This window comes from Oncorhynchus tshawytscha, linkage group LG34 (assembly GCF_018296145.1).
Source record: "Oncorhynchus tshawytscha isolate Ot180627B linkage group LG34, Otsh_v2.0, whole genome shotgun sequence".
NCBI lineage: Eukaryota > Metazoa > Chordata > Actinopteri > Salmoniformes > Salmonidae > Oncorhynchus > Oncorhynchus tshawytscha.
Window position 1 is genome coordinate 9,903,621 of NC_056462.1, and position 27,479 is coordinate 9,931,099.

A 27,479-nucleotide genomic window follows, 5' to 3' on the forward strand; every position below is an offset into this window, starting at 1 on the left:
GTTAGCACAGCTGAAATCTGTTGTGCTGATTAAAGAAGCCTTCTTTAGACTAGTTGAGTATCTATCTGGAGCATCAGCATTTGTGGGTTCGATTACAGGCTCAAAAAGTCCAGAAACAAAGTACTTTCACCTGAAACTCGTCAGTCTATTCTTGTTCTGAGAAATGAAGGCTATTCCATGCGATAAATTGCCAAGAAACGGAAGATCTTGTACAACACTGTGTACAATCGTGGCCAAAAGTTTTGAGAATGACGCAAATATTAATTTTCACAAAGTCTGCTGCCTCAGTTTGTATGATGGCAATTTGCATATACTCTCGAATGTTATGAAGAGTGATCAGATGAATTGCAATTAATTGCAAAGTCCCTCTTTGCCATGCAAATTAAAGGAATCCCAAAAAAACATTTCCACTGCATTTCAGCCCTGCCACAAAAGGACCAGCTGACATCATGTCAGTGATTCTCTCGTTAACACAGGTGTGAGTGTTGACGAGGACAAGGCTGGAGATCACTCTGTCATGTTGAGTTCGAATAACAGACTGGAAGCTTCAAAAGGAGGATGGTGCTTGGAATCATTGTTCTTCCTCTGTCAATCATGGTTACCTGCAAGGAAACACATGCCGTCATCATTGCTTTGCACAAAAAGGTCTTCACAGGCAAGGATATTGCTGCCAGTAAGATTGCACCTAAATCAACCATCGATCAGATCAAGAACATCAAGAACTTCAAGGAGAGCGGTTCAATTGTTGTGAAGAAGGCTTCAGGGCGCCCAAGAAAGTCCAGCAAGCGCCAGGACCATCTCCTAAAGTTGATTTATCTGCGGGATCGGGGCACCACCAGTATAGAGCTTGCTCAGGAATGGCAGCAGGCAGGTGTGAGCGCATCTGCACGCACAGTGAGGCAAATACTTTTGGAGGATGGCCTGGTGTCAAGAAGGGCAGCAAAGAAGCCACTTCTCTCCAGGGACAACATCAGGGACAGACTGATATTCTGCAAAAGGTACAGGGATTGGACTGCTGAGGACTGGGGTAAAGTCATTTTCTCTGATGAATCCCCTTTCCGAAAAAAGTTTGTCCGGAGAAGACAAGGTGAGCGCTACCATCAGTCCTGTGTCATGCCAACAGTAAAGCATCCTGAGACCATTCATGTGTGGGGTTGCTTCTCAGCCAAGGGAGTGGGCTCACTCACAATTTTGACTAAGAACACAGCCATGAATAAAGAATAGTACCAACAGATCCTCCGAGAGCAACTTCTCCCAACCATCCAGGAACAGTTTGGTGAAGAACAATTCCTTTTCCAGCATGATGGAGCACCTTGCCATAAGGCAAAAGTGACAACTAAGTGGCTCAGGGAACAAAACATCGATATTTTGGGTCCATGACCAGGACACTCCCCAGACCTTAATCCCATTGAGAACTTGTGGTCAATTCTCAAGAGGCGGGTGGACAAACAAAAACCCACAAATTCTGACAAACTCCAAGCATTGATTATGCAAGAATGGGCTGCCATCAGTCCAGATGAGGCCCAGAAGTTAATTGACACCATGCCAGGGCGGATTGCAGAGGTCTTGAAATAGAAGGGTCAACACTGCAAATATTGAGTCTTTGCATCAACTTCATGTAATTGTCAATAAAAGCCTTTGACACTTATGAAATGCTTGTAAATATACTTCAGTATTCCATAGTAACATCTGACAGAAATATTTAAAGACACTGAAGCAGCAAACTTTGTATAAATTAATACTTGTGTCATCCTCAAAACTTTTGGCCACGACTGTACTACTCCCTTTCCAGAACAACGCAAACTGGCTCTAAATAGAATGAGGAGTGGGAGGACCCGGTGCACAAACTAGAAAGAGGACAAGTCCATTAAATTGTCTAGTTTGATAAACAGACACCTCACAAGTCCTCAACTTCAACAGTGAAGAGGCGATAACGGGATGCTGGCCTTCTAGGCAGAACTCCTCTGTCCAGTGTCTGTGTTCTTTTGCCCATCTTAATATTTTCTTTTCATTGGCCAGTCTGAGATATGGATTTTTCTTTGCAACTCTGCCTAGTATCTTAGTGGGTGCAGTGAAATGCTTGTGTTACTAACATTATAATGTCAAACAAATCATTAAATGTAAACCAAGAAATAACTACGAATCCAATTTACAATCCAAATAATACTATATCAATAATCCAAATAGCAATCTGTGCTTATATACACAGGATGAATGCACCCAAAGGATATGCTAAGAATGATATGTACAGTAGCAGATGTATTTGATTGAACTGTGTCAAGAATTCACTATGTAAATAGTGTGTATAAACAGTATAAAAAACAGGAAGTGTCCAGTGTCTCCATATACTGTACATAGGACAGCAGAGTTGACTGTGTGTGTATGTTTGTATTTGTAAGTATGGGTGTGTGTTTTTGTGTGAGTCAGTGGGATAATGTGTGCCAAAAAAGTGTCTAAGGTTCAGGACAGGCAGACAGCTAGTAATGGCTGTTCAACAGTCTGATGGTCTGGTGTTAGAAGCCATCACGGAGGCTGTTGGACTCTGATGCTCCTGTATTGTCTGCCAGACGGTAGTAGAGTGAAAAGTCTGTGGCTTGGTTGGCTGAGGACCCTAATGATCTTCTTGGTCTTCCATCGACACAGAGTGGTATAAATGACCTGGAGGGCAGGCAGCGTACTCCCGATGGTGCATTGGGCTGACCGCATTAACCTCTGAAGAGCCATCTGGTTTAGGGCGGCGCAGCTACTTTTGACCCTCTCCTGTAGTGCACAATCAGCTCCTTGGTTTGGTTGGCATTGAGAGAGAGGTTATTGTCCTGGCACCACGCAAGTACCTAACAATATGGAGCCATTGAAGTTTATTATTTAAAAAAATCTGTGTTGATTCAAGAATGAAGTATAATGTGCTTACACTCGACCCAAGGAACCAAATGCAAATTGACATGTGACACGTATTAATGCCAAAATAACATGCAAAACATACAAATATATATATTTTAGGCCTATATTTAAGTGTTTTCTATTTACCTTTTTTAGATTTTATACATTTTATATTTTGTTTCATGCTTATTTGAAAGTGTATAAAGGCGAAAATCAAATATGAGTAAATACCTTTTATTTGTTGAGTATAATTCAAAATGTAATAAGAAATAGGCCTTTACATGTGGTCATTTTATATAAACTATTTATTCATTGAATTGACAGAAAATGTGTATATCGTGATATGTATCGTTATCAGGATATGAGATTTTGGCCATATCGCCCAGCCCTACATCACCATATCATCTACTCTGCCTCATCATATGCATTCTTCCCTCAAGTCACCTCATCCAGTTCCCTACTACATCCAAAACCAACAGAATTAACTACAAAATAACTAATACTACATTACATGTGTGCATTTTCTGCTGGTGTATCCTGAGGTATCTCCTCTGAGAACCTCTTCCTGCAGTGCATACAGGTGAACGGCCTTTCTCCCCTGTGGACCCTCTGGTGTCTCTTCAAGTGGTGCTGATTGGAGAACCTCTTATCACACTGGGGGCAGCTGTACGATTTCTCTCCTGTGGGCCCTCAGGTGCCTCTTCAGGTTGGACGAGTATGAAAAACTAGCCCGGCACAGTTGGCAGCCAAATTCTTTTTCCCCTGTGTGCATCCTCTGGTGGATATCCACCTGTTTGGGGAAACTGAAGGCTTTCCCACAGAATGAACACGGGAAGCGCTTCTCTTTGCCACCGGATCTACTAATAACGTCACTACGACTGTCATTTGTCAATGGGTTTGTGTTGCCTTTTAGTGTTGAGGCACTGGCACTGTCTGAGGTCTGGTTTAACATTAGGAGAGTGTGAGGAGGATGAAGGCCAGGGAGTGTCTGTGTTGTAGCAGGGTCAATGTTCCAGTTGATAGATCCTATAGAAGGCAGTCTCTCTAAATCACAACTATAGGAGCAGGATGGAGCATCGCTAGTCTGTGTCTGTTCTCTCCCGCCTCATATGGAAACCTTCCCGCCCCCGCAGACCAAATCTACGCCTCGCCCTGGTCTCAGCCAGTCTGTTGACGTGGAGACAAATTATTATTATTATTTCTTTTTTTAACTGTCTGTTTTTGGTTGTGGTTAACAGTGTTGTTCCCTAGCCCAGAATTGAGGACACTGTCCCATCCACTGACCTACAATATGTCATCTCTGGTCCTGGCCTGATCAGTGATGTTGTCCCCTGAGCATTTGGCTGCACTCGTCTGAGTCTGGGAATCCATGATGGCCACCCAGTCTCCTCTGTCAGCCTCCAGCCAACCACCTGCAGGAAGAAGTTAGAAAATAGACTTTACAAACATGGCAGAAAACTTTACATATGAAGTTTTTTTTAACCTGGTCAAGTTAATACATTATGTAAGTTGTATTGATTTGATTTTATGAATGAAGAAAACACTATAGACAGATGCATCACTATTACCATTGAAGATCTATTACTGTATGTCGGCTTATGTATTTCTCTCTTACCTTGCTCCCCCATCTTTAGTCCACTCAGCAGGTCAATGCTCTCTGGTCCGTCTTCTATTCTCTCCTCTTTGACTAACAGCAGATCAGGCTTCCCATCCTCCATGTCTACTGACTGTAAGAGATACAGAGTGAGAGGATGTTGGATCAAGAAATCTGATATGAGCAACCTGCTATGGAATATCTTTTGATTGAGCAATTAGGGATTGCTATGAGAACTATGCAGTTAATTTGATACTATGCAAAAGTGTTAGTTGATTTGATTACTTTACACTCTTTAATGGTTCCCGAGTGTTGCAGTGGTCTAAGGAATTGCATCTCAGTGCTAGAGGCATCACTACAGACCCTGGTTCGATCCCAGGCTGTATCACAACTGGCTGTGATCGGGAGTCCCATAGGTGCGGCGCACAATTGGCCCAGCGTCGTCTGGGTTAGGATAGGGTTTGGCCGGGGTAGGGTGCCGTAAAATAAGAATTTGTTCTTAAATAACTTGCCTAGTTAAATAAAAATGGTTTGATAATTCAAAGGCATGGTCCCAAAATTAAGACAAAATGAATCAATAGCTGGGCCCGTACCCACAAAACAATCTCAGAGTAGGATTGCTGATCTAAGATATTTACATATAATCTTATTCATTTTGATCTAAAAGGCAAAACTGATCCGAGATCAGCACTCCTACTCTGAGGCTTTGTGGATACGAGCTCTGACCTAATACCATATAGACAGTAGTTCACAGTGGGCTCACCTCAGTGAGACTGTGTGTGGTCCTGTGTTGCTCAGCTGGTTCCTCTGTGGGTTCAGGAAGTGTAGTCTGGCTGTCCTCCATGACCAGGGTCCCCCAGACCCTCCTCATACCACTCCTCCTTCACCAGCAGCACCTCTGGGACCCTCCTCCTCCTGGATGAGAGGTGATACAGATTACACAGACATACACTCCCTCAGGTTTGTACACACAGATAATAAACACACTTTCAACATGGCGTGTTTACCCATCCCCAGTATGTTTGAGTCCTATACTGTAGTTACAGAATTTCATTTCAACCCATCATAGTGGACATAAATACGTAGATAAAATCAAGTCAGCTATGATAAGTAAAGTCATCATCAGACAAACCTGACTAAACTATTTTGACGTGTACAGTAGGTGTGTAGGTATATTTAGTAAGTGTATATTGGTAATAAAGCGATGTTGGGTGTATGCAGAATAGGGTGAGATCAGATTTATACTAAAGAGAGTCTCAATGAATGTCTTAGAATGTAAAGTCCAATTTTGTGTTTATTAAACAGAAACAAGTTTTAAATACACCATATGAAAACCACATGTCTCAACAACAAATCTGCATTAATTTTCTCATTAAAAGTGTCTCAGGAATTTTTGGGGTATTTCAACGGCATTTGAACATCAGTCTACACAGTGCAAGCACAATATAAAAATTAAGTGCGGCCTTCACACCCCTTTTTCCACATTTTGTTGTGTTACAAAGTGGGATTAAAATTGATTTAATTGTATTTTTTTTGGTCAACGATCTACACAAAATACTCTGTGAAAGTGGAAGAAAAATTATACATTTGTAAAAAAAAAACATCTTGATTATAAGTATTCAACGAGTCAAAACATGCTAGAATCACCTTTGACAGCAATTTACAGCTGTGAGTCTTTGTGGGTAAGTCCTTATTAAGAGCTTTGTACACCTGGATTGTACAATATTTTCACATTATTCTTACTTTTAAAAAAAAAGTCAAAACTGATACTAAGCCACTCAGGAACATTCAATGTTGTCTTGGTATGTACACAGGGGAAAAAGAATTTGGCTGCCAACTGTGCCGGGCTAGTTTTTCATACTCGTCCAACCTGAAGAGGCACCTGAGGGCCCACAGGAGAGAAATCGTACAGCTAGTGTATATTTGGCCTTGTGTTTTAGGTAATTGTCCTGCTGAAAGGTGAATTAATCTCCCAGTGTCTATTGGAAAGCAGACTGACCCAGGTTTTCCTCTTGGATTTTGCCTGTGCTTAGCTTTTTCGTTTATTTTTATGATTAAAAAAAACTCCCTAGTCCTTGCCGATGACAAGCACACCCATAACTTGATGCAGCCACCACCACGCTTAAAAATATGAAGAGTCATACTTACTGATGTGTTGGTTTTGCCCCAAACAACGCTTTGTATTTAGGAAATAAAGTTAATTTCTTTGCTACATTTTTTGCAGTTTTACTTTAGTGCCTTTAAAAAAATAATAATAATATTTTAAAAAATTATAATAATTCTGTACAGGCTTCCTTCTTTTCACTCTGTCAATTAGGTTAGTGTTGTAGAGTAACTACAAAGTTCTTGATTCATCCTGAGTGTTCTCCTATCACAGCCATTAAACTCTGTAACTGTTTTAAAGTCACCATTGGCCTCATGGTGAAATCCCTGAGTGGTTTCCTTCCTTTCTGGCAACAGAGTTAGGAAGGGCTTCTGTATCTTTGTAGTAACTGGGTGTATTGATATACCATCCAAAGTGTAATTAATAACTACACCATTCTCAAAGGGATATTCAATGCCTGCTTTTTTATTTTACCCATCTACCAATAGGTGCCCTTCATTCAGAGGCATTGGAAATCTACCTGGTCTTGAATCTGTGTTTGAAATTCACTGCTCGACTGAGGGACCTTACATGTATCTGTAGGTATGGGGTACAGAGATGAGGTAGTCATTCAAAAATCATGTTAACTATGCAACTTAAGTGACGTTTTTACTCCTGAACTTATTTAGGCTTGCCATAACAAAGGGGTTGAATACTTACTGACTCAAGACATTTCAGCTTTTCATTTTTTATTAATTTGTATAAATGTCTAAAAACATAATTCCACTTTGACATCATGGGATATTGTGTGTAGGCCAGTAACACAACAAAATGAGGAAAACGTCAACTGGTGTGAATACTTTCTGAAGGCAATGTAATTATGTGTATCACACAATGCCTAAATGCAATATTCTACCCAGGAATATGCAACACTGAAATGTTATTCTGACAACAATTAAAAATGAACCTTTGTCTTTAAAGGAAGACTCAGCGTTATGAGGTTGCCACGAGCAGAACCCCAGATATTGTGATGAGCGTGATGCTAGACTTTGCTTTCACACAGTCACACAGTATCTGCGCATGTAGATGAGTTCGCTTCACGCTGCTATAACGTGGTAGCCGCAGGACCAAAACATCAGAAATTTAGCCTTGTGCTTCAACGCTCTTAGTTGTTGTAGAAATTGACCCACTACTGCTGTTTACTTTGTGCATCTAAGTCATCTCGCTGAGTCTACCTTCATTGCAGGGTTTGATCTAAACAAACTTTCTATGTTACAGAGTGGAATGTTTTTTCTGCTGGTGTATCCTGAGGTAGCTCCTCTCTGAGAATCTCTTCCTGCAGTGCGTACAGGCGCTATGGCCTCTCTCCTGTGTGGATCTTCAGGTGCGTCTTCAGCAGGTGTTGGCGGGAGAACCTCTTCTCGCACTGTGGGCAGCTGTAGGGTTTCTCCCCTGTGTGGACCCTTTGGTGCCTCTTCAGGCTGCCAGACTGAGCGAAGCACATGTGACACTGGGGGCAGCTGTAGGGTTTCTCTCCTGTGTGGATCCTCTGGTGGATCTCCACATTCTGGGAGCAGCTGAAGCCTTTCTTACAGAACATGCAGAGGAACCGTTTCTCTTTACTATTGCCTGATGTTGCTCCCCGAGCCTTGGCCCTTTGGTCCTTTGAGTTCAATACCTGTGAATCGGAAGGACTCATCGACGTGGACACTGAGTCGCATTCCCTGAATGTGTGTGTAGGGGAGTGGGTCTCAACATTTGGATGTGTCTCTAAGCTTTCCCTGTAATATAAGAAATCTCTGCCTTGTGAGTTTCTGTTTCCTAGGTGACTATCTGCAATCCATGTGGGAGGAACGACACCCTCCACTTTCATCTCATCTATCACTATAACCTCCCCTTTCTTAGCTAGGCACCCTTCAGAGTATACCCTACTACTATACCAGTTCCAGTCCCCTCTAGACAGATCAGTCTGTGTCTCTAAACCCAAGGTCTTGTTGCCAGGGTCCATCTCTGTAGTGTAAGAACAAGATGGATCATCACCACTAGTGTCTATCGAGTCATCTCCACGGCAATGAACCATCCTCTGGCTCTGGTGAAATACCGGTAAGTACTCTGAACCGGGAGCAGGAGGACAGCCCAGTCTCCCTGGGTCCGACCTGTGGTCAGAACCTGTGTGTAAGAGCCTGTGTGTTAAATTTAAAGTCTTGGTGTCGGTCTCTGACTTGAGGACGGCGTTCTGCGTTCCGCTGACCTCCCTGACGCTGGGTTGGTTCCTGGGAGACGTTGGGGCACTGGTGGGGTCCTCTATGCTTACAGGGGGCGCTCCAGTCTGGATGGCTCTGCTGTGCTGTGGGTCCTTCTCTCCTTCAGACCTCTCCTGCTTGACCCCAGGACCTGCAGCCTCTGCATCTGCAGACTGACACAAGAAGAGAGGTTATTACCGGTACATGAGTTGAATTGGATAACAATGTCGTAGGGAAGTCTCACAAGCTCCCCTATGGCAGATAAATAAGGATGTACATGGAAACAAGTGAATAGCTGAGGAGAGCCTTCCGGTAGTAAATGGCCACATTTGATTTACAAAGTGATTGTAATTTTTAATGCAACACTATTACACTAACCTCTATTACGATAACATGCTGGGTTGAGGTTCCACTCCCCTCAACAGTGATTGGTTGGTCATCTCTCCATGTATTGTGTCTCGCTGGCTTCACAAAGCTCCTGTGCCCTCCAGTGAGACGTCCTTCACCTGAGACAGTGACTGGGGGAAAAGAGGTGGTTAGGTACTGTCAACGGTATTTTGTACACTATTGATACTGTCTAGAATTGGCAGGGATGTAAGGTAGTAACACTTTCATAACTTCCTGATATACTATTTATTGATCAATGTATTATGTTCCATGCATCACATTGTTTTCATTGAGTAAATAATAGGAAATGCAGAACATGAACAATCTGGTTAGAATATGATAGTGTCTTTGTGCAAGATAGATAAGTAATCAGGGCCATTATTGCATACTATCCAAAAAGTGACCAGCAAGACCCAATTCTAGGAAACACATCTGAACACATGCAGAAGGGAAGAGGGGAGAGGCAGTGCCGCTATATATGACAGGCTACTCAGCCTTCTGTAAAATATGTGTGTCATGAACAACAATAGCTGAATGGTTTGCCTTCAAACAAAAAGTCCCCCATTGATGCAAACGGATAATAATTCTGGAATCATGCCACAATTGGACAAGATAATTCTAAACAAGGTTGGAATGTTGTTATACAAATTCAACAAAAGACAAAAATGTTGTTTAAAGCAAAAAAACAACAACTGTTAAACGCACAGGGATGTAGACTTCAGAATTGCATTGGAGGCATACTTATATGCACTGTACAGCCTTACCTATGGATCGTGGGTCCATGAAATGGACTGACACCCACAGATTACAATTCTGGAGTTTACACATATTAGCGGCGTAGCTCTTATTGTGTTACTTTAACTGTGGAAAATCACCTCACTATTCAGCCTATTGTATTGAACATTCATTTTGCAATGTACACCCTTATGCCTATGATCTTGGGAAGGAATAGGCTGTATAATGAGGTGATTTCCCACAGTTAAAGTTCCACAATATGAGCTATAATGCTAATATTTGTTTAAACTATTTACAGTTGTGTTCTCTGTGTGTCACTGAGTAGGCTAATACCCCATTTTATGGACTCAAGATCCAGAGGTAAGGGTGTACATAGCCTGGTTCCTCTCTATGGTTCTTCCGGGGTTCCGGCCTTTCTAGGGAGTTTTTCCTAACCACTGTGCTTCTACACCTGCATTGCTTGCTGTTTGGGGTTTTAGGCAGGGTTTCTGTACAGCACTGACATCAGCTGATGTAAGGGCTTTATAAATAAATGATTGAACATTTGATTGTACATTGCAATATTAATGTTAATTATGCACAATATTTATTTAAACTTTATTTAACTAAACAAGTCAGTTAAGAACAAATTCTTATTTACAATGACAGCCAAACCCTAAGCCGGATGATGCTGGGCCAATTGTGCACCACCCTCTGGGAGAGGCTGAATAGTGAAGTGATTTTCCACAGTTCAACAATAAGATCTACAACTCTAATATTTCTGCAAACTCTTCACAATTGTAATCTGTGGGTATCACTGAGTAGGCTGGTATCCCATTTCATAGACCCAGTAAGGCTGCATGTACACTGCAATATAATAACGCCCCAATTTAATTCTGTAGTCTATACATCCACAGTGGGATTTCAACAGATTTATACTTTGTCAAATTATCATAACATTACAACCTGGTATAGCATTATCTATTGTGGCATGATTCCACCATTTTTATCCGTTTGAATCAGTTTCAATGGGTTACTTTTATTTGAATGCGATCCGCCGATTCCACTATTGTTTTGCACGCTAATGTTGTTCACCACACACTGGTATGCAAACTGTACCTCTTGACATTTCTCTGTTTCGGTCGGGGATCTTGACACGACTGGCGAGGACGCGTTCCCGCGTTGTCCTCTCTGCGCGCTCCCTTGCCACCTTCAGTTCCAGTAGTTTCCTTCGCAAAACCCTGTTTTCTTTCTGGCTTTGCGTTATTTCCAAACGAAACACTGCATAGTCGTCGTCTACGAGTTTACAGAGCTCAGCTACAGCTGCATTCGCTAGCACCTCCATGACGGAGGCTATTTGAGTGTGAAAAACCATACAGTTATCCATTGTTCACTAGCGTTACCGAGATCACGTATATCAATCAAGTCCCGTCTCCAACGCTTATTAAACACTACACGCTGTAAGTATGTGATGCTGTCCAGTTAAATCTGTCATATTTTGAGTTCCAGGGTGTTAATACACGTCTAAATAACAATGAATGCTAAAGTGGAAATTGTTCTTAGTCACTGTTCACTTTCTGTTTACTTCTTCGTGTGAGTTTCCGGTAGACTGGACGCTGTGTTGGTTATTGTTTCCTTTCACAGGTCGGAGTGTGAATTGCACAGTCACAAAAAAATAAGGGGAAACGGAGAAAATGAATTGCACCACCATCTAACCCACACATTTTATACACCACTATATCCAAAAAACGCACCACCCCTATCCCAGTACTCTAGTCCTCCCAGATCTTACTCCAGGACAACTGGGAGGATGGGACAGACCCCTTTTCTTAAAACCCCCTTTAGATCTTCTGCTCTAAAATCTCTTATACTCATATCTCTGCTGCTACCACTATCAAATCTGTTTTCTGGGAATTACGCTCTATCAGTGCAGTATAATTAATAACCATAGCAACAAAAAAAACACATTAAATCTTACCTAACTAAAACTCATCCGCAGGAAAGATTTGGCATCCTGTAGTGCATGTCTTTACATCATTGTAAAGAAGCTAGCTATCTAGCTACAGTAGACACCTAAGTAGCAAGGATAATTGAGGCTATTCCGCTGCTATTCCGTCCATTCATAAGTAGTAGCGATCTTCAAGGACAAAAAAAAACTTTGCTTCGCCAACCGAGAAGCAGGCCCAAGATCTTCTCTTCGAAGTGCAAATCTAGTTTGAAAATACCCAGCTAGTGGTGCGTCAGATGCTCATTCATTTGTTTTTCCTGAAACAATCAAGTTATTCACTAAACATTCTTCTCTCCAGATACACAAGGTGACATCGCTTTAAGACTTCTGCCAGTCTACCAGCTAGGCAGGAAGACATTCCCGACCATGCTTCACTGAGACCAGAAAGTCCTTAATTTACTTGCAGCCTGTAAGTTTAAATAGTGGATCGGCCTAGAAAGATTGATGGGGAAATTAGACGATAGCATTTGTAAACCTTGAATGAAAGGAACAGCATTCCAAAATATGTTACGCATCACTGCACTCCTAGACATTAGGTAGGTTTCCATTCAATTTGAGACAGATTTTCTTTACGAATATACAATCTGCATGAAACAATATGCGCATTTTCCTACCGGCGATACGTTTCCATCAGTCTGTTTGCAGATGAAAAAATAACTTTTGCTGTTAAATTCCCATGTACCGAATACAAATAAATACAAGTTAAATGCGTTTCCATCACATTTTCAACTCTACTGATGGTTTTGTCACAACTGTTAAAATAGCAAATGTGCCCACTCTGGTCTTGGCACATGCGCTCTAGCTAACAGCTCGCACATACAGTGGAGGTTGGCTATCTACATTATGAGATTATTATGGATAAGAGCGATATTATATGTCAAACGGCAGCCAAGCATCAATCATGTCACCAGAATAACATTTATTGGAAAGGAGTATCTTGCACATTCACCACCATGTGAAGTTCATAATTTATTTAATCTGTAGCCTAATAAACTCCATGCTTTCCAGAGGAGTTTCCATTTAGCTTGGCAAATTTGTCAGAGGATGGGCAGAGGGGGAGAGAGAGAGAACAAGAGAGGAATATCCTGGAGTGCTGGATATGAGGGAGGATGTAAAGGATGCATTGAATGCACCATGGCAGAGATGAAAAGGACAATAGGTAAGGCTGGGTTAACTTCAACTGGGAAAGATGAGGTGTGCTATGTTATGTTGTCCCATCTTAGTGATGAGGCACTGGGTAAGGTTTTGGTGTTGTACAACAAAATCAAATCAAATTTAATTTGTCACATGCGCTGAATACAACAGGTCTAGGTAGACCTTACAAGCCCTTAACCAACAATGCAGTTAAGAAAATACCCCCCCAAAAGAGAAGAATAACAAATGATTAAAGAGCAGCGGTAAATAACAATAGCGGGGCTATATACAGGGGTTACCGGTACAGAGTCAATGTGCAGGGACACCGGTGTCGAGGTAACATGTACATGTAGGTAGAGTTATTAAAGTTACTATGCATAGAGAATAACAGAGTAGCAGAAGCGTTCCGGGGGGGCAATGCCAATAGTCTGGGTAGCCATTTGATTAGCTGTTCATGAGTCTTATGGCTTGGGGGTAGAAGCTATTGAGGAGCCTCTTGGACATAGACTTGGCACTCCGGTACCGCTTGCCGTGCGGTAGCAGAGAGTCTATGACTAGGTTGACTGGAGTCTGACAATTCTTAGGGCCTTCATCTGACACCGCCTGGTATAGGGTTCCTGGTTGGCCGGAAGCTTGGCCCCGGTGATGTACTGGGCTGTACACGCTACCCTCTGTAGTGCCTTGTGGTCAGAGGCTAAGCAGTTGCCATACCAGGCAGTGATGCAACCCGTCAGGATGCTCTCGATGGTGCAGCTGTAAAACCTTTTGAGGATCTGAGGACCCATGCCAAATATTTTCAGTCTCCTGACGGGGAATAGTTTTTTTTGTGCCTTCTCCACAGTGTGGGAGGAGGGGAAACTACCAGGCAGTTGGAAGGAGGCAGTAGTGGTACCAATCCGGAAGCCAGGGAAGGACCCAACAAGCTATCGGCCAATAGCTTTAACATCATATGTATGTAAGATTATGGAACATATGATTACAGAGAGGCTAACTTACTTCCGGGAGAGCAGGGAGCTACTATCGCCACATCAGAGTGGGTTCAGGAAGGGGAACTATGGACCCAGTGCTCTACTTAGAAGCAGAGGTCAAGAAGTCTCAGGTGAACAAGGAGACTGTAGTAGCGGTCTTTTTTGATGTGGAGAAAGCATATTTTATGTGGAAGGAGGGGTTGTTAATCAAGCTTGACATTATGGGGGTAGGAGGAAGAAAGTACACTACTGTTCATGTTTGGGGTCACTTAGAAATGTCCGTGTTTTTTAAAGAAAAGCACATTTGTCCATTAAAATAACATCAAATTGATCAGAAATACAGTGTAGACATTGTTAATGTTGTAAATGACTTTTGTTGCTGGAAACGGGTTATTTTTAATGGAATATCTACATAGGTGTCCAATGGCACGTTGTGTTAGCTAATCCAAGTTTATCATTTTAAAAAGGCAATTGATCATTAGAAAACCCTTTTGCAATTATGTTAGCACAGCTGAAAACTGTTGTTCTGATTAAAGAAGCAATACAACTGGCCTTCTTTAGACTACTTGAGTATCTGGAGCATCAGCATGTGGGTTCGATTACAGGCTCAAAACGGCCAGAAACAAAGAACTTTCTTCTGAAACTCGTCAGTCTATTCTTGTTCTGAGAAATGAAGGCTATTCCATGCGAGAAATTGCCAAGAAATGGAAGATCTCGTACAACGCTGTGTACTACTCCCTTCACAGAACAGCACAAACTGGCTTTAAATAGAATAGAAAGAAGAGTGGGAGGCCCCGGTGCACAACTAAGCAAGAGTACAAGTACATTAGAGTGTCAAGAAACAGAAGCCAGTCTCAACATCAACAGTGAAGAGGCGACTCCGGGATGCTGGCCTTCAAATTACAGGAGGAGGTAGATTCATAAATAGTTTTCTTGGTATTAGAACTATATTTTTGTCCAGTTAGTGCCAGTTATTTCAATATATTTAGTATAGTTTTATCTAAAAAAATAACTTAATGTTTCACCATTTGGATTTTTATTAAATTTCACTGAGGATGGTCCTCCATTTCCTCCTCAAACGAGCCTCCACTGCTGCATAAACTGGTAACATTATTTGATAACTGGTTAGATGGCGTTATGCTTTCCCAAAACTTTGGTCTACATTAATGTAGCTGGAAGTTAGGTGTTGATAGCAACTGGCTGACTCATGCAGTGCTAACGTTAGCCAGTAGTGGAATAAGTAACCAATTGTCACACTTGAGTAAAAGTAAAGATACCTTAATAGAAAATGACTCAAGTAAAAGTGAAGGTCACCCAGTAAAATACTACAGAGTAAAAGTTCAAAAATATTTGGTATTAAATATACTTAAGTATCAAAAGTAAATGTAATTGCTGAAATATACCTAAGTATCAAAGTATTATGCAAACCAGACGGCATTTGATTTTTTACGGATAGCCAGGGGCACTCTTCATTAGACATAATTCACAAACAAAGCATTCGTGTTTAGTGAGTCCACAAGATCAAAGGCAGTAGGGATGTTCTCTTGATAAGTGTGTGAATTGGACCATTTTCCTCTCCTGCTAAGCATTCAAAATGTAACATACCTTTTGGTTTCAGTGAAAATGTTTGGAGTAAAAAGTACATTAAGTTGTCCAAAATGTAAAGTACAGATACCCCGAAAACTACCTAAGTAGTACTTTACACCACTGACGTTAGCAGGCTAGTTGGCTAGCAACCTTTCAAGCTGATTTGTAATAATACATTCATAAAGTAAATGTAATTGAAACCAGTAGTAATGAGTGTAAACAATATTGTTTAATATAAAGTTATTTCTGTTGGAGTTTACATTTATGGGGAATAGGCTGGCTTTCCTGGGGCTTCCATCTTACGTCACACCCCGCGAAAACATCTTCCAGGATGACTTCGGCATTTTTCTGGGTTTTATGTAATAACTTGAAAAATTGAAAAGTGAGGTAACTTTGCATTGGGACTTTTGATGTGTATACTAATGCAAATCCATGTTACATTCAGTTATGTTTATGCTACCTACCCTTTAATGCAGGTTTTGATCTAAACTTCAGAAGCTATCTAGTGGAATGATTACTTTCTATGTTAATAGATTGGGATGGTTTTTCTGCTGGTGTATCCTGAGGTAGCTCCTCTCTGTGAACTTCTTCCCGCATTGCGTACAAGCAAACTGCCTCTCTCCTGTGTGGACCTTCAGGTGTATCTTCAGATTGTCCTGGCGGGAGAACCTCTTTTCACACTGGGGGCAGCTGTAGGGTTTCTCCCCTGTGTGTACCCTCTGGTGCCTCTTGAGGTCACGAGCCTGGGCGAAGCGCATATGACATTGGGTACAGCTGTAGGGTTTTACCCCTGTGTGGACCCTCTGGTGCATCTCCACCTTCTGGAGGCAGCTGAATCCTTTATTACAGAACATGCAGAGGAACCGTTTCTCTTTACCATTACCTGATGTGGCTCCCCCTCCCTGAGCCTGGGCTCTAGCTCTGTCGTTTGAGTTCAATACCTGATCGAAAAGGACGCGGCCTTGTGAATCGGAAGGCTCCATCGACGTGGACACTGGGTCGCGATCCCTGAGCGAATGTAAAGGGGATTGGATTGCAACATTTGGATTGGTCTCTAAGCGTTCCCTGTAATCTAAGAAATCTCTACCCTGGGACTGTCCGTCTCCTAGGTGACCATCTGCATTCCATGTGGGAGGAACGTCGCCCTCCACTTTCACAGTCACCTCATCTACCACCATAACCTCCACGTTCTTGTCCTGGCACCCTTCAGAGTATACACTACTACTGTACCGGTTCCAGTCCCCTCTAGACAGATCGGTCTGTGTCTCTAAGCCCAAGGATATGTTGCTAGCGTCCATCTCTGTAGTGTAAGAACAAGACAGATCATCACCGCCAGTGTCTAGAGCGTCACCAACATCTCCATGGGAATAAACTGTCCTCTGGCTCTGGTGAAATACCGGTAAGTACTCTGAGCCGGGAGCAGGAGGACAGCCCAGTCTCTCTGGGTCTGATCTGTGGTCATATCCTGTTTGTAAGAGCCTGTGTGTTTCAGTTAAAGTCTCAGTGTTGATCTCTGACAGTGTTCGGTGTTCCACTGACCCGATGCTGCATCGGATCCTGGGCAGCGCTGGGTCCTCCGTGACTACAGGGGCCGCTCTAGTCTGGGTGTGTCTGCTGTGTGGTGGGTCCTCTCTTTCAGTCTTCTCCTGCTTGACCAGAGACGATCCTCCAGGACCTGCAGCCTCTGCATCTGCAGACTGACAAGCAGAGAGGTGGTACAGGAGTCTAATTGGATAACAACATCATAGGAAAGTATCACAAGCTCCCATACCCTCCTGAGACCCAGCAATTCATTTTTATGTTCTTTAATGGACATTAGTTTTTGATCGTATCGCTAAGGCCATACATGCGACTCTGTCAGGTCCTGTTGTACCTATGAGAGGTGCCACCTTCATAATTCTTTCTTGTGTGTAATTGTGTAATTATAATTTGAGTTTCATATTCAAATTGTTTCTAACAGGTCAGGAATAGTGAAAGTTTTCAGAGCAGTGGAATAATTTTCACATGAAATAAGATCTAAATAAGAGCTTGTTAATAAATAGTCTGTTCATATTTACTATCAATTGAGTCATAAATGGCCACTACAGATCACATACAATAAAAAAATATGAATATAATTTCTTTGTTTTTGCACCCCAAATGCATTTTTTTGTATTTTTTATGTCCAAACTTTATGGATCTCTGGGGGCTATGGCAGATAAATGTGGATATACATTTCAGTTCGCTGCAGCTACTGACTGGAACGAGCGGCAACAAATATTCGAACTGGACAGTTAACTCAATTATTCATTCAAAGATAACATCATGGACACTCTGACAATTGTGGCTACTTTGTGTGATGTATTGTTGTCTGTACCTTCTTGACCTTTGTGCTGTTGTCTGTGGCCAATAATGTTTGTACCATGTGTTGCTGCCATGCTATGTTGTCGTCTTAGGTCTCTCTTTATGTAGTGTTGTCTCTTGTCGTGATGTGTATTTTGTCCTATATTTATTTTATATCCCAGCCCCCTTCCTTGCAGGAGGCTTTTGGTAGGCCGTCATTGTAAATAAGAATTTGTTCTTAACTTGCCTAGTTAAATAAAGGTTAAATATATATATTTTTAAGTGAATAGCTTAGGGTAGTGATGGGCATTTGAAATGATTTCACTATTTTAATAATATTATATTTTTAGGATATCCGGATTCATGCGTTTTAAAGAACGTATTTTTATTGGTTTACTTCAATGGAGATTTGAGAGAAGAGCAGGGTCCGGTGTGTGTAGCACTGAGGGAGAAAGAGAAAGTAGCCAAACCAACTCGCGCTAGTTAGAGAAACTTGTGTGCTGCCATAGTTTCTGTCATGCCATCCTGTAGTGCATGTAATGACTGCATCGTTGTAAAAAAAAAGCTAGCTAGCTACAGTAGCCAGCTAAAGTAGCAAGGCTAATTGAGGCTATTTTGCTGTGCTTCCCATCCTTGTTTACAACTCCATTCATATGAAACAGGAGCTGTTGGTTGATCATTGTAGCCTACATCTCATCTAGCCAGCTTAATTCCGTAACTTTAATTCCCTTTTGCATTGAGTAGAAAGCTCCAACTTCACTTACTACACATGGTTCCTCTTGATTGACCGACAATAACAAGCTACACCAGTGTGAAACGTGTGTAAGCTACCGGTGCAGTCTTTTTTATGAGGCACTCTGACATAACAGTTTTAATAAAACGTTGAATGTAATGATCTATCCTTGTAGGCTATGTAGCAGTGTCACATAGATCATTATTTAATTATAGACATTTAATTATAGACACTTAAATGAATCTCCCTAATAATCGAATACTAACATACGTTTGGATATTCAAATAACCATGGCCATCTCTAGCTGAGGGTAGCCTTTCTGAAATAAACTGGCCACACTAACCTCTATCAAGATAACATGCTGGGTTGAGGTTCCACTCCCCTCATCAACAGTGATTGGTTGGTCATCTATCCATGTGTTGTGTCCCACTCGCTTCACAAAGCTCCTGTGGCCTCCAGTGAGATGTCCATCCCCTGAGAGTTATTGTGGGAAAAGAGGTGCTTAGTAGAGCCCGACCGATATGCGCAAGATAACTAAGTAAATTAATCTGGTGAATTATTGCCTACTATCCAAGAACAAGCTCTCATGGATCCCAAGTGGGGTATACCCAGTTTACAGCCCCCCCGGGGTTTTCAGTTGATGGTACTGACCCCAGTTTGCTCCCTCGTGAACTATAATCTCGACGCTGTTTAATCCAGACACTCTCTAAACGCAAATGCGCCTCACTTGCTATATCTTTGGAAACATTTAACTTAACTTAAATTTATGCGAGAAATAATATTTCAAATAAAAAAATATACACTTACTGTGCACAGTTTAGCAAGTTGCACCTGGCTGTTTTCAAACACTGCCTCGGCTACGACATATCCTCTCACCTTGCGCTCGCATTTCCATTGGACCATTCCACATTTCCTGTGTTTCTCAAAATACATCCGGGTGCAACTGCAAGTGTACATTTTATATTTGAAAAATAATATATTGCTTATATGAAACATTTAGTTGTACTGCTCTAATTACGTTGGTAAACAATTTATAATAGCAATAAGGCTCCTCGGGGGTTTGTGATATATATGTCCAATATACCACGGCTAAGAGCTGTATCCAGGCACTCTGTTGTATATTGGCCATATACCACACCTCTTCGGGCCTTATTGCTTAAATAACCTTTATCGTCTATTTGAATGGGCTAACTAAGACCCAATCCTGGGTAACACATCTGAACATGCGTGCAGAGGATGGGGGCGACAGGCACTGCAAATATACCTCTTGCCATTCCTCTGTATCGGTCGAGGATCTTGACACTACTGGGACTGGCGAGGACGCGCTCCCGTGCCACCTTCAGTTCAAGTAGCTGTAGTTTCCTCTGCAATGCCCTGTTTTCTTTCTGGCTTTGAGTTATTTCCAAACGAAACACTGCATATTCGTCGTCTACGAGTTTACAGATCTCTGCAACGGCTGCATTCGCTAGCACCTCCATGATGGAGGCTATTTGAGTGTGAAAAACCACACCGTTACAGTTTGCCATTGTTAACGTCAGCAACTAGCAAGCTAGTGTTACGAAGATAACATATGAACAAAGTCCTGTCTCCAACGCGAATTACACACTACCTGTGGTAAGTTTGATGCTGTGCAGTTACATTTGTCATATTTTGAGTTCAGCGTGTTAATAAACGTCGAAATAAAACCGCTAACGAGGAAATTGTTGGTCACTGTTCACTTCCGTTTACACTTGAAATGAAATTATCTTATTGGTTGGCGTCATGGCTCAAAGGGTGTGGTTAAATGAAAAAGGTACGCGCACTGTTCTTTGAAACACGGTACTGCTCTATATACCGAACAAAAATATAAACGCAACATGAAACAATTTCAAAGATTTGACTGAGTTACAGTTCATATAAGGACATCAGTCAATTGAAATGAATTCATTAGACCCTAATCTATGGGTTTCACATGACTCGGAATACAGATCTGTTGGTCACATAAAAAAAGGTAGGGGTGTGGATCAGAAAACCAGTCGGTATCTGGTGTGACTACCATTTGCCTACTGCAGCGCGACATCTCATTTGCATAGAGTTGATCAGAATGTTGATTGGGGCCTGTGGAATGTTGTCCCACTCTTCAATGGCTGTGCGAAGTTGATGGCTATTGGCGGGAACTGGAACACGCTGTCATACATGTCGATCCAGAGCATGCTCAATGGGTGACATGTCTGGTGAATATGCAGGCCATGAAAGAACTGGGACATTTTCAGCTTCCAGGAATTGTGTACAGATCCTACGGTATCTCAGTGCATTCAAATCATGATAAAATGCAATTGTGTTCCTTGTCCATAGCATATGCCTTCTCATACCATAACCCCACTGCCACCATGGGGCACTCTGTTCACAACTTGACATCAGCAAACCACGGGCCCACACTACTCCCTTAAATTTGAGGCATATGTGGCATTGTGTTGTGTGACAAACTGCACATTTTAGAGTGGCATGTTACGTGGTCTGTGGAGACAATAAAATGCCACTCTAAAATGTGCAGTTTTGTCACACAACACACTGCCACAGATGTCTCAAGTTGAGGGGGCATGCAATTGTCATTCTGACTGCAGGAATGTCTGCCAGGGAATTGAATGTTCATTTCTCTACCATAAGCCACCTCCAATGTTGTTTTAGAGACTTTGTTTGTGCAGCCAACCTGCCACTCATGTATGGCCACTCATCACCTGTGTGATGATCATGCTGTTTAATCGGCTTCTTGATATGCCACACTGGACAGATGGCTGGATTATCTTGGGTAAGTAGACATGCTCACTAACAGGGATGTAAACACATTTTGTGCACATCATTTTAAAGAAATAAGCTTTTTGTGCGTGTTGTAACATGTCTGGAATATTTATCAACTCATGAAACATGGGACCAACACTTTACATGTTGCGTTTATATTTTTGTTCAGTGTAAATGCATATTCCCATTAAACTGATTGAGATTAATTAAATTATTGTCATGGAGATGTTGTTTGGTATAATGTGACAAATTATCATACATGGTTGACAGTGATGGCCTATTTTGAAATGAGGTAGCCTATTCCTAATTTAAAAATATAAACAATTGATTGAAATTACGAACACAATCTGGAATGCCAAATTCAGAGGGTTTTTACACAAAATCTCCTATGATTGCTATCTTTCAAGCTGAGAGCAGAATTGTTTAGAAAGAACTGTGTGTTAGCAAGAATAGAGTAGAAAATATTATAATTAATTTATTCCATCTACATCACCTCAGTAAGATACATATTCAACTCTCCTTGTTCTAGCCTAGGTTTACTGTCGCTCTAAAAAGTTATTTACACAACCCTGTTTCAAATGACAAGTTAATAAAGGGTCAATGAGGGTTATGTGGTTAATTACCTTATTACCCTAAGACACTTCACATGATAACTATATGTCAGCTAATGAATAGTGCCCAGACATCCCCTGTGTACATCTCAAACCACACTGCTATCATTTCTCACCGTTGTGGACACTACTGTGTCTGGTAAGGTTAGTCAGGAAGGAGAAGCTCTTGTAACATAGTTGGAACGAGAAGGGCCTCTCCTTGTGTTGAACGGTCGGGTGCTCTTTCAAATAGTTTGCTCAAGTGAAGCCACTTGTCTCCGTCCTAATGCTCGGCCTCACACGTTGTGATCCAGTGACTATGTGAGGAGGTAGAAGAAGGAGCCACCACCCTCAGGTGTAGAATTTGAGCTACCTCCTTGACCTCTAGCCATTGTTTGGGTGTTGTTGGGATTGTGTGCTGTGTTATAGGCTAGGTACATCTCGTGGTGAACACCCATCCTGACCCTGTCTGTATTAGTGGGGTAACTATGAGGTAGCTGAGAAAGGTTAGACCCAGGTCCAGGCTTTCTATGAACCCAGTTATCAGGCATTAGACGAGACCCTGAAAGAGAAGACAGACTACCACCAGGGGGGTCTCCCACCAAACTTTGAAGGCTGAAGCCCAGGGTGACCTGCTCTGTTCATCATGGATACTGTGGTGTTTGTATCATAGGAACAGGAGGGTCTATCTCTATCAGCCCCAGGCCCTGCTTCCTCCCTGCACTGAGGCTGTGAAGAGAAGGGTCTGGGCTGCAGACTGGATCCCTGACTGCAGCCTCTGTCTCTCTGATGACCACCAGGACTGTTGTTCAGTCCACCTGTCCACTGGTTGTGTTCTGTGTGGTGGTGGAGTCTCTGTCCCTCTTGGTTTGGTCCTTGTTCCGACTCAGGAAGGAAGAGCAACGGCTCCTGATCCAGGGTTCTGATCCGGGGCCAGGGTTTATGATCATCCACCTCAGAGGTCCAGTCTCTCCCGTCATCAATACCAGATCTCTGCAGGTCCTCATGGACTGTAGACTGTAAACACACATTGAACAGAAAAGCATGACAGTTTATATAAGAAACTCTTTGCTGTACACACAAACATGACATGATATTATAAAATGTTAACCACAGTCAAGCCCATCGCTAACACTGTGATTCAAGTACCTAATAATATGGAGCCATTTTAGTTTATTATAAAAAATTCCTTATGTGTTGATTCATGAATGAAGTATAATGTTTTGGTTTGCCTGAGGGAAACTCCGTCCCTCATATTATTTTCCCCAAAAAATAATGTATTATCAGCACAGATTTGATTTTGTATTTAATTTCAACAAAATGGTCATACTCTAACATAAGGGACTTGAAGTGCAGTACTTTTATTTCACAAAATGATATGTGACAAGAAGTATACATTTTCTCACTATGGTAACACTATCTTTTGTAAATCTGGAACACTCACTTTGATAAAATGAATGTTAGAATACACTGGAAACGTTCAACATTAAATTACACACAGCTTCACTACTGCATGTCAAGTAAACATGAACTTCTTAGGGATAGCCCCCCTTTTTAAAATGTTTGCCTAAAATGACATACCAAATCTAACTGCCTGTAGCTCAGGCCCTGAAGAAGCCAGGATATGCATATTCTTGGTACCATTTGAAAGGAAACACTTTGAAGTTTGTGGAAATGTGAATTGAATGTAGGAGAATATAACACAATAGATCTGGTAGAAGAAAATAAAGGAAAAAAACACCATCTTTGAAATGCAACAGAAAGGTCCCTGTTCCAGCCATCACTCTGGTTGTAATTCCGATGGTGTCCACAAGATGGAAGCAGTGTATGTGCAAACGGATAACTTGAAGTATGAGTTAACTACAAGAGATTTAGTGTGAAGTTACCCAGGTACATTTGGGCAAATCGTAAAGGAGACATTTGCATTCATATTACATTTTTATGCAAGAATATCATCAAATGTCATCAAAAATATCATCAACCAGTTTTCATAACTTCATAACTCTGAATATTCGTATAATTTTTGTCCGAAAGGAAAAGGCATGTTGTCGCAAAAGGTTAGCACCTACATTTTGCAACATACAGGGTTTCCGGATACTCCTGTAAAGCCCAGCTCATTGGCAATCTAGCTAGCTTTGTTTGACCCCGATTGTGGCTTATTTGACAAAGATACAGTCAATCAAATGAAGACCGTCATCTGCGAGCCATGAAGGCGTAGCTCTCTGACCAAATTTGGTGTCCTATAGGATATACTATACCCCTAATGATATAGTGAAGTCTGGTTACGTTCTCTGAGGAATACATACAAATGTGATTTAACCGGTTGAAACAACGTTTAGGGTTAGATTTTCACAGATTCCTGTCTTTGCAAATTGAACAAGTGGAAATACAAAATCGATCGTGCATGCTATATGGACCTTTTTAGGATATGAAAAATTATTTTATCTAACAAAACGACACTTCATGTTATCTCTGGGATCCTTTGGATAATAAATCAGAACAAGATTTCAGAATGTAAGTTCACATTTCACCTTCAGAGGTGAATTTATCAAACCTATCGCGGTGAAAAGGTGATTTGTTGTTTGGAGCTCTCCTCAAACAATAGCATGGCATTTTTCGCAGTAATAGCTACTGTAAATTGGACAGTGCAGTTATATTAACAAGAATTTAAGCTTTCAGCCGATATAAGACACTTGTATCGAGTTTTGTTGTTTCTCTAAAATCTGCGATCGTGACGTGACACAAGGAGCTGCATGATTTACAACTGTCCCGTCAACGGGACACTTATCCCTAAGGTTTTTTAAGGCACTATAATTTCCTCATAAAATACTTGCATCAAACAACAGGACAGGGTTGTCACTTTTCATCAGTGAACCATTTACAGTGCCTCGCGAAAGTATTCGGCCCCCTTGAACTTTGCGACCTTTTGCCACATTTCAGGCTTCAAACATAAAGATATGAAACTGTATTTTTTTGTGAAGAATCAACAACAAGTGGGACACAATCATGAAGTGGAATGACATTTATTGGATATTTCAAACTTTTTAACAAATCTAAAACTGAAAAATTGGGCGTGCAAAATTATTCAGCCCCTTTACTTTCAGTGCAGCAAACTCTTTCCAGAAGTTCAGTGAGGATCTCTGAATGATCCAATGTTGACCTAAATGACTAATGATGATAAATACAATCCACCTGTGTGTAATCAAGTCTCCGTATAAATGCACCTGCACTGTGATAGTCTCAGAGGTCCGTTAAAAGTGCAGAGAGCATCATGAAGAACAAGGAACACACCAGAAGGTGCTCTGGTCAGATGAAACCAAAATTGAACTTTTTGGCAACAATGCAAAACGTTATGTTTGGCGTAAAAGCAACACAGCTCATCACTCTGAACACATCATCCCCACTGTCAAACATGGTGGTGGCAGCATCATGGTTTGGGCCTGCTTTTCTTCAGCAGGGACAGGGAAGATGGTTAAAATTGATGGGAAGGTGGATGGAGCCAAATACAGGACCATTCTGGAAGAAAACCTGATGGAGTCTGCAAAAGATCTGAGACTGGGACGGAGATTTGTCTTCCAACAAGACAATGATCCAAAACATAAAGCAAAATCTACAATGGAATGGTTCAAAAATAAACATATCCAGGTGTTAGAATGGCCAAGTCAAAGTCCAGACCTGAATCCAATCGAGAATCTGTGGAAAGAACTGAAAACTGCTGTTCACAAATGCTCTCCATCCAACCTCACTGAGCTCGAGCTGTTTTGCAAGGAGGAATGGGAAAAAATTTCGGTCTCTCGATGTGCAAAACTGATAGAGACATACCCCAAGCGACTTACAGCTGTAATCACAGCAAAAGGTGGCGTTACAAAGTATTAACTTAAGGGGGCTGAATCATTTTGCACGCCCAATTTTTCCGTTTTTGATTTGTTAAAAAAGTTTGAAATATCCAATAAATGTCGTTCCACTTCATGATTGTGTCCCACTTGTTGTTGATTTTTCACAAAAAAATACAGTTTTATATCTTTATGTTTGAAGCCTGAAATGTGGCAAAAGGTCGCAAAGTTCAAGGGGGGCGAATACTTTCGCAAGGCACTGTATACAGACACCATCACACCAACCACCACCATATCATCTACTCTGCCTCATTATACTATACAGTACCAGTCACAAGTTTGGCCACACCTACTCAATAAAGGGTTTTTCTTAATTTCTCTACATTGTAGAATAATAGTGAAGACATCAAAACTATGAAACAATACATTTGGAATCATGTATCATGTGTTAAACCAATCAAAATATGTTATTTGAGATTCTTCAAAGTAGCGACCCTTTGCCTTGATGACAGCTTTGCACACTCCATGTCTACTGACTGTAAGAGATACAGAGTGAGAGGATGTAGGATCAATAAATATGATATGAGGACCCTGCTATGGAGCATCTTCTGATTGGGCAATGAGGGATTGTTATGAGTTTTATGCAAACATGCTAGTTGATTTGATTACTTGATACTATTTAATGGTTTGATAATTCAAAGGCATTATCCGACACTTATCCCAAGATTATGATTATTAGAAAGCAAATTACGGACTCCTCTTTAAATCTGCGTATTCTTTCAAAGCTCAGTTGTCCTGAGTCTGCACAACTCTGCCAGGACCTAGGATCAAGAGAGACGCTCAAGTGTTTTAGTACTATATCTCTTGACACAATGATGAAAATAATCATGGCCTCTAAACCTTCAAGCTGCATACTGGACCCTATTCCAACTAAACTACTGAAAGAGCTGCTTCCTGTGCTTGGCCCTCCTATGTTGAACATAATAAACGGCTCTCTATCCACCGGATGTGTACCAAACTCACTAAAAGTGGCAGTAATAAAGCCTCTCTTGAAAAAGCCAAACCTTGACCCAGAAAATATAAAAAACTATCGGCCTATATCGAATCTTCCATTCCTCTCAAAATTTTTAGAAAAGGCTGTTGCGCAGCAACTCACTGCCTTCCTGAAGACAAACAATGTATACGAAATGCTTCAGTCTGGTTTTAGACCCCATCGTAGCACTGAGACGGCACTTGTGAAGGTGGTAAATTACATTTTAATGGCATCGGACTGAGGCTCTGCATCTGTCCTCGTGCTCCTAGACCTTAGTGCTGCTTTTGATACCATCGATCACCACATTCTTTTGGAGAGATTGGAAACCCAAATTGGTCTACACGGACAAGTTCTGGCCTGGTTTAGATCTTATCTGTCGGAAAGATATCAGTTTGTCTCTGTGAATGGTTTGTCCTCTGACAAATCAACTGTAAATTTCGGTGTTCCTCAAGGTTCCGTTTTAGGACCACTATTGTTTTCACTATATATTTTACCTCTTGGGGATGTTATTCGAAAACATAATGTTAAGTTTCACTGCTATGCGGATGACACACAGCTGTACATTTCAATGAAACATGGTGAATCCCCAAAA

At 41.4% G+C, this 27,479-nt stretch overlaps 4 protein-coding genes across 7 annotated transcripts in view; 1 reads left to right on the forward strand and 3 right to left on the reverse strand.

Moving 5' to 3' along the window:
* LOC121841796 overlaps positions 1-5,479 on the reverse strand; it is a 314,557-nt gene extending 309,078 nt beyond the window's left edge. Inside the window, exons 1-2 of the mRNA XM_042311955.1 lie at positions 5,238-5,479; positions 4,496-4,607 (exon numbers count right to left, since the gene is read on the reverse strand). Of these exons, the coding sequence (XP_042167889.1) occupies positions 4,496-4,607; positions 5,238-5,345 (220 nt within the window). The 5' untranslated portion in view covers positions 5,346-5,479. The remainder of the gene's footprint in view (positions 1-4,495; positions 4,608-5,237) is intronic.
* The window catches only part of LOC112231940 (zinc finger protein 583), a 969,163-nt gene that overhangs the window by 168,226 nt on the left and 773,458 nt on the right, over positions 1-27,479 (forward strand). The gene's annotated exons all lie outside the window — the stretch shown is intronic.
* LOC112231904 (protein glass-like) lies at positions 7,347-13,239 on the reverse strand. The gene is made up of 3 exons (XM_024398704.2): positions 11,021-13,239; positions 9,179-9,318; positions 7,347-8,973 (listed from the first exon to the last, which is right to left on the reverse strand). Exons 1-3 carry the CDS (start codon positions 11,286-11,288, stop codon positions 7,912-7,914), a joined length of 1,470 nt encoding a protein of 489 aa, XP_024254472.2. The 5' UTR covers positions 11,289-13,239; the 3' UTR covers positions 7,347-7,911.
* Positions 15,809-27,479, reverse strand: part of LOC112231889 (zinc finger protein with KRAB and SCAN domains 8-like) — a 359,191-nt gene continuing 347,520 nt past the window's right edge. The window contains exons 1-3 of one of the 2 annotated variants that reach the window (XM_024398687.2): positions 19,918-20,408; positions 18,997-19,127; positions 15,809-17,295 (exon numbers count right to left, since the gene is read on the reverse strand). In XM_024398687.2, coding sequence (XP_024254455.1) covers positions 16,120-17,295; positions 18,997-19,127; positions 19,918-20,179 — 1,569 coding nt within the window. In that variant the 5' untranslated portion in view covers positions 20,180-20,408 and the 3' untranslated portion in view covers positions 15,809-16,119. Of the gene's footprint in view, positions 17,296-18,996; positions 19,128-19,917; positions 20,409-27,479 lie in introns of those variants that run through there. The other variant, XM_042311931.1, reaches the window with a different exon arrangement.

Excerpts from the sequence above, each read along its gene's own strand:
- LOC112231904 (XM_024398704.2), bottom strand. The coding sequence starts at position 11,288 with ATGGATAACTGTATGGTTTTTCACACTCAAATAGCCTCCGTCATGGAG. Across the intron at positions 9,319-11,020 it reads AAACAGAGAAATGTCAAGAG|TCACTGTCTCAGGTGAAGGA; the intron begins GTACAGTTTGCA and ends CTTTTCCCCCAG. Across the intron at positions 8,974-9,178 it reads AGCATGTTATCGTAATAGAG|TCTGCAGATGCAGAGGCTGC; the intron begins GTTAGTGTAATA and ends TTCTTGTGTCAG.